Raw genomic sequence first — 12,700 nt, 5'->3', positions numbered from 1 at the left:
ATTCTCTGCTTCGTTAAAAACAATTAGGAGAAGATATTGTATATAACCAAATCAATTTATGTCACAAACCAATATACATTCTCTCCTTTTGTATCATGTAGATGAAAACAAGCGCAGAGGTACGTTTACAAAGGTACATTCTTAGACTTACAGATTCTAATATATTTTCCAATTTTATAAAAATACATAATAAATATCTACTTGATGTAATGTCTTTCTTAAATCTCTTAATAGAAGCCAACAGTAATGACGATAACAGTCTCAAAATGTATAAATATTATACAAAAAATATGCCATGTATCCTCATTCATTCGAGTCGCACAATGAATGTATCAATTACATTAATGAATTTGTACAAATTACGTATATACAAACATCAGTGGACGATGCTTTTACACCATTTACACTATATCGTTTAGTGTTACATTATTGTATATCTTGAACTGGTGTTCCTGCGATATCATCAACCATTGCAACACGTGAGGAAGTATCATACTCATACTTAAATACAGATAATAAGGAATGGGTTCGGTAGAACCTATAGGACAGAACCATAAACCTCTCCGTGTGGCATCACGTATATGGTGGCTTAAAAAGCTGGCCAATATCATCCAAGAAAAGTAGCCAAACTTTGGATGATTAAATGTACTCGAATAAAAATTAAGCAGAGACCAGAGTACAATAGGAAGTGTTGTACAGTGCATAAATGGCCGTCTTTTTAGATGTGTTACATCCTACGAAAAATAATTCAAAGTTAGATTAGTGTTTTTATTATTTCTGCCATCACAATGTAGTCAGAACAAAGACAATGACATCACTTACGTTTAAATTCCAGCTCCATGCAGCAATAAAATGATCTACATCAATAAAGGACGATAAAAGGAAACACCAAACAATACTTGGAATGTTTTGTGCAACAGACTTTCTTGATAAGTTTAACATAATTGCCCAAGTGAGGCCACCGACGATTGCATGAGTAATATTGTCAAATATCGCGCGTGACACAGCAGACTTCCCATACTTTAAACCGTGATCACCAATAAACGAACAAATGCCTATAGCACTTGTTAATACCAACTGCATAAACATTTCTTTCTTTCCAAAAAACATTATGATAAATTCATTACAAATATTTACATTCAACCGTATTTTCTGTAAACGTTTACGCAAAAAAATACTCTATAAACAAAAGTCCGCCATTTTAGATTATCAATGATATCATATATATTCCATTCACGATTTCAGTATCTTAGCTATAGTCTATTTCAGCTAATTCTCTAATCAATAAATCTATTGAATAATGCATTAATTCCTTTTATATTTATTGGCTATGTAAATTTAATTCATTATTTCGTAATTTTGATCATAACATAAAATTGGTTTTCATTATATCAGCTCTATTGCATGATGTAAACATTCAAAATGGCGTCGGGCTTTAGCCAAGGCGGGAGTCTTCTTTGACTGTGTTGTTGTCAATCGAAACAGACTAGGTTTCTTAACATTTAAATAGTACAGAGAGTTCGCGAGGAATTTCTTCTGAAAGCAGCCAAATATACAAAACATAGCAGTTTAAATTTACATATTATAAAATGGTAAATAATGGTAACGAATAATTCTTTTCTAAAAAAGTGTAGAGTATACATTGTTTTGAAAATCGCGTATGTGATGTAGCATTTGTTCTGAACGTGTTTCGTTAGTTATTTATACCATCATATGATTTGAGAAGCACGTGCTACTAAGATTTCATTAAGCTAATTTGGTGTAAGACCTTCAGAATTTTGTGATAAAATACTTGTTTAATTGTAATCCCGCATACAAAATGTCTAGTATGAAGGTAAACTATCTTTTAACTTGGATTATAGAGACAAAGATTGATGAATTAAATATACGAAACAGTTGTTCCAAAGGTTCATTTGAAATTCTGTCAAAATAATTTTTCCTTAATAACACATATATATTAATTGTTTTATTGCTTGTGATATTCTTTATTAGAATGGTTAAAAACACGATTTCCATGTGCCAATGTATAGTGCAAATGGTTTCAATATTTATTAAATTGTTTAATATGTTTTAGCCTGCTGAATCTAAAAAGGAGGAGTTTCGAAAATACCTCGAAAGGGCAGGTGTTATGGAAGCACTTACAAAGATACTTGTATCTTTGTACGAAGAACCTGAGAAACCCGATGACCCTTTAGAGTATCCTTCTGTTAAAACATGAAAATGTAATGAACATAATAGCTATTAGCGTTGCTAACAAATAATATTTTGTATATAACAAATATTTTCTTAACCGTAATAATAGATACGTTCGCCAAAGAATTGGTAATATCACAGAAAGTGACATGGAAATGGATACATTAAGGAAAGAATTGGACGATGCGAAAGCGAAGATTATTGAGCTAAAAACAAAATTGTTGAAGTACGAACCAGATGACGATGCAGAATAATTAAATTATAAAAACTTTAAAGCATAATTCAATACTAGTCCATACTGGACGCTAACTTCCTGATGAAGTTAAAACAAATTTTGTGCCTTACTAAAAAAAATAGTAATCTTTTCAATGATATTTTAGAACATAAGATAAATTAAGTTTTGTTTTGCACATTCCGTTAATCATATTTTCAATTTTTAAGTTCGTAAAAGTATAGCCGATTGGTTCTACAGAAAATTTTACTGTATCTACAAATAAATGACGTAGTTTGTAATGGAAGTACAAAAGAAGAACATATTAAAATAGAAAATAATGATTCAACTAAAATTTTGTTTTATGTGATATTTCCATAAGCGTGGCATACTATTTTCTTTTTTTGTTATATACTGGTTATGTATATTTTCATCGTGTGAGTATCAAAACTAGTTTAAGATGAAATGTTGTGTAGATATTATATAAGTTAGAATTCAAATGTATTTGTGTGACAATATACATAAATATTGGTGTAACTAGCTTATAACCTAAACGTGTTTGAGTCCTTTATTCCATTGACATTCTCTGACAGAGTTTTTCATTTACAGGCGCTTTTCTTGACAATAAAAGTAGTAACCTACAGTAAAAAAAAAAAGAGAACATTACAAAATTATAAATATCGTTAACATGGATTTACATAACATCTCTGGATTTTCAAATAATTACTTTTTAGGTTTTAGGCAATCGTTGCAAATTAGATTGGTAATAAAAAAGAAAAATTATGTTGCTGTACTCGTGGCTGCTTGTCTGCGCTTTACTTCCCAATTATGAATGCGAGCCATATTTACTTCTGTCGTCGTAAATTGATCTCTGACAAAGTCTAAATCGTGTTCCACATAGCCCAAATTTCTTTTTGCTGCTTCGACGTTCTTTGTTAACATTTCTTGTGCGTCATCGAGAGTGTATTCTAACATTATATTAGCTCCTAACCATAAACACACTTTGTCGGTAGGTGGAATAACAGCTTTTGCATAAACTTGTTCTGACAAAAGAAACTGTGTTTCTAAATCTTTGCTGTTGTTTTTCTCTAATTGTAGTTTTTTAATCATTTCCAGTGCTCTCTCTAGGTCTGGAATCTGTGCTTTCAACCGTCTCCTCTTGTTAACCAAGTTGTATTCCATGAATTTATATTTACTATGGTTCTCATCCAACATCTGCAGTACTTTGTCTACCGATTTATTTCCCGGTTTTGCCATAAAAGCGTCGACATCGTCCTGTGATGTAAAAAATTACATATGAAATGATTCATTCAGTTCAGAGAATTTAAATATCATGGGTGTCTATTTCTTTTGTAACCATATAAGGTTCGCCGCGTCAAAAAGGTGTAGTTGAAGTATTTTTTGGAGCAACATTGAAAAGCTAAAATATCTCTTTTACGAAATACGATGCTAAGTAAGTGTACTGAAATTAATCCTGTTTTTCTTTGTGAAAGAAATATTTATCGGAAGCCATAAGGATTGCCACTCCATAAAAACATTCGTTATAATAAAGTGAAATTTATATATATAAGAATTCCATCGTAACAATAATTTTATAGTAAAACGTAATAACTTACCACAAAATCTGCCTCCGGTATCCCGGCATAGGACTTTTTCTCTTTATCCAGCCCAACGTCGGCTTTATTGTCACCGTCTTCCATCTTGGATTACTCGAACAAATTCTCATAACACGTGATCATTTCACATGGTCGTTTTCGTAATTCAAAAAAATGTCCAATTTTGTTATAATTCCAATATGCATGCGTATATTTAAATATTACCGCTCGTATCCATTTAAGATATATAAGTTGGTCGAAAAACAAAAGTGGTTTTATTTTACAGTTTTATGAATTTGTAATGCGAGCCTGAAGGTGGTGTCCTCTGGCGATAAATTACAATAATGCCAGAGAGGAAATTCTGATAATACCATTCAATCTATATATTCTTAATTCTATGATTCTACACAGACCAATTCTATGTATGCATGGTATGTACGTATATTTATTCAATTAAAACAGATACAATGAATACCTACTAACAGAGCTGCTTATAGACCCGGCATAAGGTATAGTTTAGTAATAACAAAATATTATAATGTAATAATTCAACCCTTTGCACTCGAAGCTATTTTAACTTGAACATTACATTTCTTCTGACCTGGAATAATTCCATTCTGTATGATTTTTTTCATTTTATTTTAATGTTTAGTAATTGTTTAAATCCCAACATATTTATTAATGTAACCAATATCTTAAATACATAGTGGTACGATTTAGTGGTGACTTTGAGTCATCATTCGAGTGGAAAGGGTTAAACAATATATTTCCGTTTGATTATTTTAGTATACGCGTCTTGACAAATATTTCGATGTGATGAAATATTCATAAAAAGATTTTGCATGTATATCTATTTTAAATGCGCCGTGATTGCTACAGGATCAACGAAAGAATTCTGAGTTATAGAAATGTCCGGCGTGTCAATCTTTTCCTAGGACGTATTATATATTAAGTAAACAGCGGTTCTTCATGCAAAATAAGAATTTTCTACCTGAATTGCAACAACCTGAAGTGAAATAGGTTGAAAATAATATAACAGTATATTTAAATTGTCCTAATTTATTTACTATTCTAAATTACGCCTCATATTTTTGTCGTAAATGCATGAAATCCGCTGTCTAATTATAAGAGACCTTTCACAAAAGTTCTCTACTTACAAGAAAAATTCTGTGCATTTAATTGTACTCGTAGAATCTATGTTTTCTTTCACAGAAGTTCAAAATATTCTGGCTTTTTAAAACCGGTCCTGCGCCCTTCTTTTCTAACGTACGTGTACGGTCCAATCTAAATTAAGTCCACCCGCACCCCGCATATTCGAGCATCGCACACGGACGGACAAACTGACGTTACATTTACGATTGACGCGGGGCGCATTCCTCCTCTTTGATACACTTTATTGGCCTAATAGAGCCGAATTGTTGCCGTATCGTGTAAAGCAGGGTAAGCCCTGTACTATCCGTCTAGACGTCTTATAGAAAAAATTGTCCCTTTGTAAGGTGATTACGTTGTATGCAAAACAAACAACAAATCACGAGCACGTGTTAATTCGTGCTTCCTGTTCACCGCATCTCGGAACATCGTTTTTCTAATTAATCAACAAAACCGTCCATAGATGTAACAAAATAATTACCGTTACGATAAAATGTTTACCTTCTTTTATTTCTCAACGTAAAAATACTGTAAAAATATAAATGATGTCGCTCTTAAACTTTAATGCAAAATCTGCAATTTTTCTGACTTTTCCCCGAGGTTTCTGATTCTTTACAACCAGGATGTTTGACTTAAAAATCTGAATTAATTACTAGTATATGTATGAGGGTATTTGACGTCAGTTGGATTTTTTTCAGAATTTTCGCATATGACTAAATAGGGAAAAAGGGTTTTTCTTTATGCCCCATCGAACGGACCATTAACCTTTTTATTTGGTTCAGGGACATTTTCAACCATTTTTTTATAAGGTAAAATATCTTTATTATTAAATTAAAAAATTCAATTCTATTCGTATTTTTAATATACTCATCAATTCTCTTAGAACACGGTCTCGATATAAAACGGTGCAAAAATTGCGACAACTCTTTTATAAACCGATATACTTATATGTAATTTGGTTTCCATAAAGTGCGATTTAATAGACTGTGATAACCCTCGTACAACCCTCCGCATTCCCTTGATTACTTCTAAGTTTCGCTTAACCCGGTTTCGATACAACACGGAACGCGTTATAACCCCTTGCCGTATTTTAACGAATCACACTCGCCATGAAGATTATAAACAAAGTCTAACAAATATGAATGTTACGCGTTTCTTTTTAAATGAAATAAAATTTGATTCGCTTTTAGCCGTACAAAAAATATAAATTTTCTTTTCTCTTCGACATTTTCGGAGATAAAAACGTTCTAATCATTGTAACTGTTTTGAAAATGATACGGCAAGGGGTTAACTGTGTTATAGGAAGATTGAGTGTACTGTTACTCACAAATAGCTTAGTTATTAAAGGTCTTAAAATAAGAGTCTTAAAATATCGAAGATATACATATTTTGTACACATTCTTTGAAGTTTCATAGACCTTCTAATTTTTGAATCAGCACAAACTTCAGATTCACTTTTTCCCATTCCGATCATTTGCTAGGAGAACATCCGTAAACATAGCAGGTAATTGCTCGAATCAGCGGTCGCTGATTCGATCGTTGTACCAGAATCACGCTAGTCTCTTCGTCTTGTCGAGATGAACCGGCCGCAATCGCGGCGCAAAATAAGTCCGGTCCGCATTCAAATGGAGAATACCGTCAACTTTCTCGTTCAGCACGAGCGTAGAATTAGCCGGCTAGGACAGATTAAGGATGTAACGTTTGTTGTAGGCGCATAGATCACGATGATGACCCGTAACGAGTACGTGTCGAGCGACAGGGCGATCATATGGGTACGGGGTACACCAAACAGGAGTGATCCAAGTGAGCGAGTGACTGAGTGAGTTGGAGGTCGGAGGAGTATATTGGCCATTTCCGCAGGAAGCCCTAGGTAACCTGTAACCGCCATTGAGGTTGGAACTAACGTGCCACAGATCGCTGTCGTTTCATAACAAGCCGTTCTGAATTCGCCTGCCTGTAGTCCCGGCGCGGCGCGTTAATCGATTGATCTTTGCTTTTATGCGTGGAAGCAGCAACATTACTGCTCAAACTAGAAAATCTGATCGCTAAGCTAACAAGGAGAATTAGAAGAAATTATAATTATCTTTACAAATAATGAGTATTGTCAAAAACCCTCGGACATGTCTGACTATTTTTGCTCTAGATTCACCAGAAAAAGTTTCATTAAAATCGACGACTCCACCACTGTGACCTCTCCTTGTAAGCGCTCTTTTATCTCAGCTTAGCTGAACTCTCTTCGGCAGATGAATGTTATTAAATTCTTGTACTGTGTTGTATATATGTATAGCGATTGCAAGAAGCCGTCCAATCGGATTACCTACGCTGCGCCGCCTCGAGTCACACGTATTGTCGCTATTGGCGGAATCAATCACGTCCACAAGTCCACCACGTGACAGAGGCCGCCAACGAGAAGCATCGCAGCAAAGTGAGATGACGCGATAGAGAGCGACGACTCGAACGCATTAGCGTACTAACTGTATTAGCCAGTTTCCAATATCAATTTTGCATTTTTATAATGAACATGCAAATGATCCTCAGACATTTTGATGTTCTGAACACGATCGTGAAAGTCATTCCGCTTCATCGCTCACAGTGTTTGAGAAAAGTAAGTATGTATGTACGTATATAACACATGTATTTATTCGTTCCCTTACGGGATACAATGAGATCCCGTTCCCTTTACAATTCTTTTCTTTATTTCCACCCTGTCATCTCTCTTATTTCTTCACTCCTACCCTCTCACACTCTCATCCTTCCATCCATGTTCTCCCGTTTTCATTCACACTCATGAACTTTGCTATCCAACCCTCTCCCTTTCCGTCTTCAGCTAATATTTCTTTTAACTGTTCTTGTATCCCTTCTTCTTTCCTGCATCTTCTCACCACGTGCTCCCGTGTTTCTGCTTCAACTCTACATCTTCTCTCTCTCTCTCTGCACCGTTTTTCATCCTCTTCCCCTCATTTCATTTCCTAATCTATACCTTGCTACTCTACTCCATTTTGAGAAAAGTATTGTAATTTAATTTATCCATCGCGAAACCGAAAAATCTAGTTTGATGCAATGCGATCGCTAGCACCTAAAGTTGGGAATCCACGGAGCGGATTAGGTGGGGCTGGTAGCTTAGTCCTCTTCTTCCTGTGCTGTTTAGTTTCCTGGTGTTCAGCGACTTACCATGCAGACTAGATAATAATTACAGTTTCTTAAGGGGGTAGACTCGTTCCCGGGATTGCAAGGGTGCGGGATGCGCCTTCCCATTTCTCGATAATGCAAAGATGGGATTTTTCAGTAGTCAAAAGCGCTAGATAAAAGACCAATCTAGGCCGCGATCGCCCTCAAAAGTCCTATTTTTACGTTTACGAGGAATATGCATTATTCCGCAGCATATAGTTATCGTAGCTTTATGAAAATAGCTACATGCGCAGCTTAAAGGTCGATTTACTTTAGCCAGCCACGGCCAGTCCGGCAGCACTTCACTACCTGGGTGGTTTTGGGTAGTAAGCAGAGTTGGGTATTAATCGATTAAAATTTTAATCATGATTCATTGATTAATGTATACGATTAAAAAAAGAAATCGTCGAAAAATCGGCGATTGATTCAATCGATTGATGAAGTTAATCGTCAATCGTTGATTAAAAAAAGGAATCATCGAAGAAAACATAAAAGCACGTAAACAGAATTTGTATTATGGACCAAATGACAATACACCTAAACTCAGTTTACATTTTTTTCAGTATTCATACAGTTCTGATTACGTATTTCATTTTGAAATTTCAGCAGTTAATCATTAATCAATTATCCGATTGACGATTAATAATCGTTAATCGCAATTAACGATTAATAAGTATTTAATCGTTAACCACAATTTTTTAACGACTAAACGAGGAGATTAATTGTTAATTGCGATTAACGATTGAAGTAGAAATTTAGTCGTCAATCGTTGATTAAATTTTTGCCCAACTCTGGTAGTAAGGTACTGGCGCTGGCTGGCTAAGATAAACCGACCTTTATGCTTCCGAATAATGCAAATTACGCCTCGTAAACGTAAAAATAGCCTAGATTTTATCTAGCGCTTTTGACAACTGAAAAACCCCATCTTTACATTATCGAGAAATGAGAAGGCGCATCTTGGAAAAGCGAGTCTACTTATTATAAAAAAAATGTTAACAACTTTCATGGACGGGTTAAGTCGGCTTGAATGTTTAGGTCTGAAGAAAACATGAAATGTTTACTGTGTAAAGAAAAATGAGTAGGACGTCGTAACTCACCTTGGCAGTTTGAAGTGGAATTGGTAAAGAGGCACGAGTGTAATAATTTATTAAACCGTGTATGCATTACTTTGTGCTATTTATTCATGTTAGATAAGTAACGTACGTTAAGAATTCCGACAGTTTCTAGAAGAAAGTTCTAGTATTGGTATTTCACACAACGAAACTGAATTCAGGGAAGAGTAAAATTTTATTTTCAAATTATCCCGATGTTTACGTCGTTATCTGTACTCATCAGAAAGCCCTGCTCTCGCGTATGATGAATGGTACATACATATAGAGGTATCTCGAAGAGGGGACACTAACGCGAAGGTAAACGCGATGCTCCCCTTCGATCCAATAGATATGCGTTCGGAAGAAGAATAGATTTCGTTCGGGTCATCCTAAAGAATGAGTCGAAGCGTGGCTCCGCGACTGACAATGGTACCACGAATAATAGCGACTGTCTCTTGTCCTCCGCAGATTTAATCTGTCGAAACGAATTCATGCTGTTGACTTGGCCGCGGTTAAAAAGAGTTGAAGAACCCTTTCTGCTAAATAAACATTGTGGTTTTATTCGTTGAAGAATCGAGCGAGAGTAATCGATAGGGAGAACAGATTTTTTGATTTCTCTATCTCCGTTTCTCTATCCCTTTTTCTTTGGGCAGCAAGAACCTGTTTCAAGTTGACATTGCCATCCTTTTTTTCGGACGTACTGTCAATAAAGCTACGTCCGTTTCCTGATGGTGTCAAAAGATGCGTGTGTACAGAAATTTTTAGAGACCATTTCGTTTTTCCTCGAAACGTCGACGTTGGGAGTATTTGTTTGAAGCTCCGCTTCGAATTTGCTTTGCTTTGGACCGACTGTATCGCGCCGCTTAACGCGAGAGAAGAGGGTGGTTGACTTAATGAAGCGTTCTTCAGCCGTGGTGTCATCTCAATTCAGTTTGTGCTATGTGTCGTTTCTTCGTATCGACGTTAAAAATTTCATTCCATTTCGAGATTAGTTGCGAGCATGCATCACGCAAAAGACAATTCGAATATTGTATGTATGAAGACTATAAGCCTTAACCCTTTGCACTCGGAACTATTTTAACACGAAAACTACACATTTCTTCTGACCTGGAATATTTTCATTGTATATGAGTTTTTTAATTTTATGCGTATTAAACTGATGCAATTTACTCATGCAATACTCAAATGTTTAGTAATTTATTTGATATAAAATAATTTAATAACGTAATAATTACGAGTCGCTATTCGTTTTAAAGTGTATATTATGACCTTGTTGACAGACTGTATTAAGTCCAGTAAGTATTAAAATGTATATATATATAACATAAAAAAATATAATATATATTTTTCATTTATTTATTCAGTTCCGACTTTACAGTAAAGAAAGCGGCAAATGTAAGAAATATTCGGAGTGAATTTGGTATTCTCTCGTGCTATCCAAATAAAATGCTGAACGTAGGCTAATTGTTTCAGGAGTCAGCCATTTAATTTAGCCAGTATTCTTCAGTCTTGTTGCTATTATCGATAATATGGTATTGTCTAAATGATTTATACGGGGATACGAAACTATTAGAAATGAGGAATAGGCTGATCATTAGACTGCTGACGTTTATGCAAATGCATATTTTTTACAGAAAATAGGTAGATCAATATTGGACCCGGACACAAAATGGCACTGAGAAATAAATACTCACTAAACATTGAATGTAAGGCGTTTTTACTTAATTTCAACACTTACTTTTCAGAGCTTTTGGAGTATCCCAGCTTATACTATAACTTTTTACCCGTTAACGTTATATCGTTGTACTTTCTGCAGAAAAAAAGTAGCTGACTACTATACCTTTCCAACGATATACATTTTTTTGCGTAATTCTCATCCTACGAAATTTTATAGCTGATAAACAAAACGTGACCCAACCTTTACGACAGTCCCTTATTATATGAGATATTATATCAGCTTCATATACTCCAGGGACCAAAAATAACAGTTATTTTAAAAGTTTCTACGATAAAAATCATTAGTTAAAAGTTGATTATTATTGAAATTTAAGATAATGTACACAAAATATAAAGAAAAAGACAAAATGATTAAAAAATATCGATTTCGATACTTTTTGGTTACAAATAACAGTTATTAGTGTTCAAAAAATTGGATCCTCCTCGATAACTGTTATCGATGAAGAAAAACTGTTTCGATTGCTCAAATCAGTTATCGATGAGAGAAATTTATTTCGATCGCTCATAACAGTTATCGATGATTGAATGAATTTCTCTTCACTTGTTCATAATAATTATTGATGAGAAAATTCATTCTGGTTGCTTATTTAATTATTGAGTTGTCTACTCTTTTTCAGTTGGAACAAGCCTGTGAAATTCATTGAAAAGGTTTCGTACAACAAGACGAATCAACGGACCACAAGAACAACACAAAATCTGTTTGTTTGTCACATTAAATTTTGATTGTAGCAATTAATTTTACGAATAAAAAATTTATGAAATAATTGATTGTCTACCATGTGAAAGTTGTACTATTTAATAATAACTATTACAAATTTCCTTCATTAATAACTATTATGATCAAAATAAATTTCTCTCATCGATAATTGTTATGAGCGATCGAAATAAATTTCCCTTATCGATAACTGTTGTGAACGATGGAAATAAATTTCTCTCATCAATAACTGTTATAAGTGATCGAAATGAATTTCTCTCAACGATAACATTTACCAACAAGAGAAAAGATTTGCAGTTACTTATAATCCTTATTTGTAACCAGTACAATTTTAGTCGATGAAATACTTGTTGTTCTACGACTTATTTTCTTTTTGGCTATAACAGTTATGGTTCCTGATATATATATATATATATATATATATATATATACATATATATATGTATATATATATAAATAAAATGGAAGAAATCATATAGAATGGAAAAATGTTTCGTGTTTTTGCTGTTTATATTTTATACATATATATATTTTTTGTTTCGTTTTTATTGTATGAGGTATAATATCAATTTCATATCCATAAAATGAAAAGAATCATATGGAATCGGAATTACTCTGGGTCGAAAGAAATGTTTAATTTTGGAGTTAAAACAGCTCCGAGTGCAAACGGTTAAACTGCTCTCGCCGAATTGCAGTTTCTTAAAAGATTTTCCATTTTCGTGCGGTTGTTTAATTTGTGGCACGATCTGGACCTGTTTGAACGGCACCGGTAACGTGGACAGTCGATTCAAACGGCACGTGCGAATGTATGAATGAAAGTTTACGAGGATAGTAAGAACAG

The 12,700-nt window shown here is 34.2% G+C and overlaps 3 protein-coding genes and 1 long non-coding RNA gene across 7 annotated transcripts; 2 read left to right on the top strand and 2 right to left on the bottom strand.

Annotated features, from left to right (window-relative positions):
* Nucleotides 1-36: 36 nt before the first annotated feature.
* LOC143217455 (transmembrane protein 267) lies at nt 37-1,402 on the bottom strand. The gene is made up of 2 exons (XM_076441762.1): nt 823-1,402; nt 37-734 (listed from the first exon to the last, which is right to left on the bottom strand). The coding sequence occupies exons 1-2, from the start codon at nt 1,108-1,110 to the stop codon at nt 402-404; spliced, it is 621 nt and encodes a 206-aa protein (XP_076297877.1). The 5' UTR covers nt 1,111-1,402; the 3' UTR covers nt 37-401.
* A 23-nt stretch (nt 1,403-1,425) lies between these two features.
* Nucleotides 1,426-3,680, top strand: LOC143217458 (c-Myc-binding protein). 3 transcript variants are annotated; one of them, XM_076441767.1, is made up of 3 exons: nt 1,426-1,602; nt 2,075-2,196; nt 2,303-3,680. In XM_076441767.1, exons 1-3 carry the CDS (start codon nt 1,600-1,602, stop codon nt 2,445-2,447), a joined length of 270 nt encoding a protein of 89 aa, XP_076297882.1. In that variant the 5' UTR covers nt 1,426-1,599; the 3' UTR covers nt 2,448-3,680. The 3 variants fall into 3 exon arrangements, with proteins under 3 accessions (XP_076297882.1, XP_076297881.1, XP_076297880.1); XM_076441766.1 differs by having other exon boundaries at nt 1,431-1,592; XM_076441765.1 differs by lacking the exon at nt 1,426-1,602 and adding an exon at nt 1,651-1,834.
* On the bottom strand, nt 2,884-4,180 carry Mgr (prefoldin subunit mgr). Of its 2 annotated transcripts, XR_013010815.1 has the most exons (3): nt 4,021-4,180; nt 3,132-3,679; nt 2,884-3,042 (listed from the first exon to the last, which is right to left on the bottom strand). XR_013010815.1 is itself a non-coding variant. In XM_076441763.1 (2 exons), the coding sequence occupies exons 1-2, from the start codon at nt 4,102-4,104 to the stop codon at nt 3,185-3,187; spliced, it is 579 nt and encodes a 192-aa protein (XP_076297878.1). In that variant the 5' UTR covers nt 4,105-4,180; the 3' UTR covers nt 2,884-3,184. The 2 variants fall into 2 exon arrangements, 1 of the variants encoding a protein (XP_076297878.1); XM_076441763.1 differs by having other exon boundaries at nt 2,884-3,679.
* A 782-nt stretch (nt 4,181-4,962) lies between these two features.
* On the top strand, nt 4,963-11,998 carry LOC143217459 (uncharacterized). Its single transcript, XR_013010816.1, has 5 exons — nt 4,963-5,957; nt 6,859-7,018; nt 7,292-7,347; nt 7,436-7,753; nt 11,762-11,998. It is a non-coding gene; the product is annotated as an uncharacterized LOC143217459 (long non-coding RNA).
* Nucleotides 11,999-12,700: the final 702 nt, after the last annotated feature.

The sequence above is a fragment of the Lasioglossum baleicum genome, chromosome 17 (assembly GCF_051020765.1).
Source record: "Lasioglossum baleicum chromosome 17, iyLasBale1, whole genome shotgun sequence".
NCBI classification, from domain to species: Eukaryota; Metazoa; Arthropoda; class Insecta; order Hymenoptera; family Halictidae; genus Lasioglossum; species Lasioglossum baleicum.
Note: the sequence above shows the minus strand (reverse complement) of the source record. Positions and strands in the feature narration are given on the sequence as shown.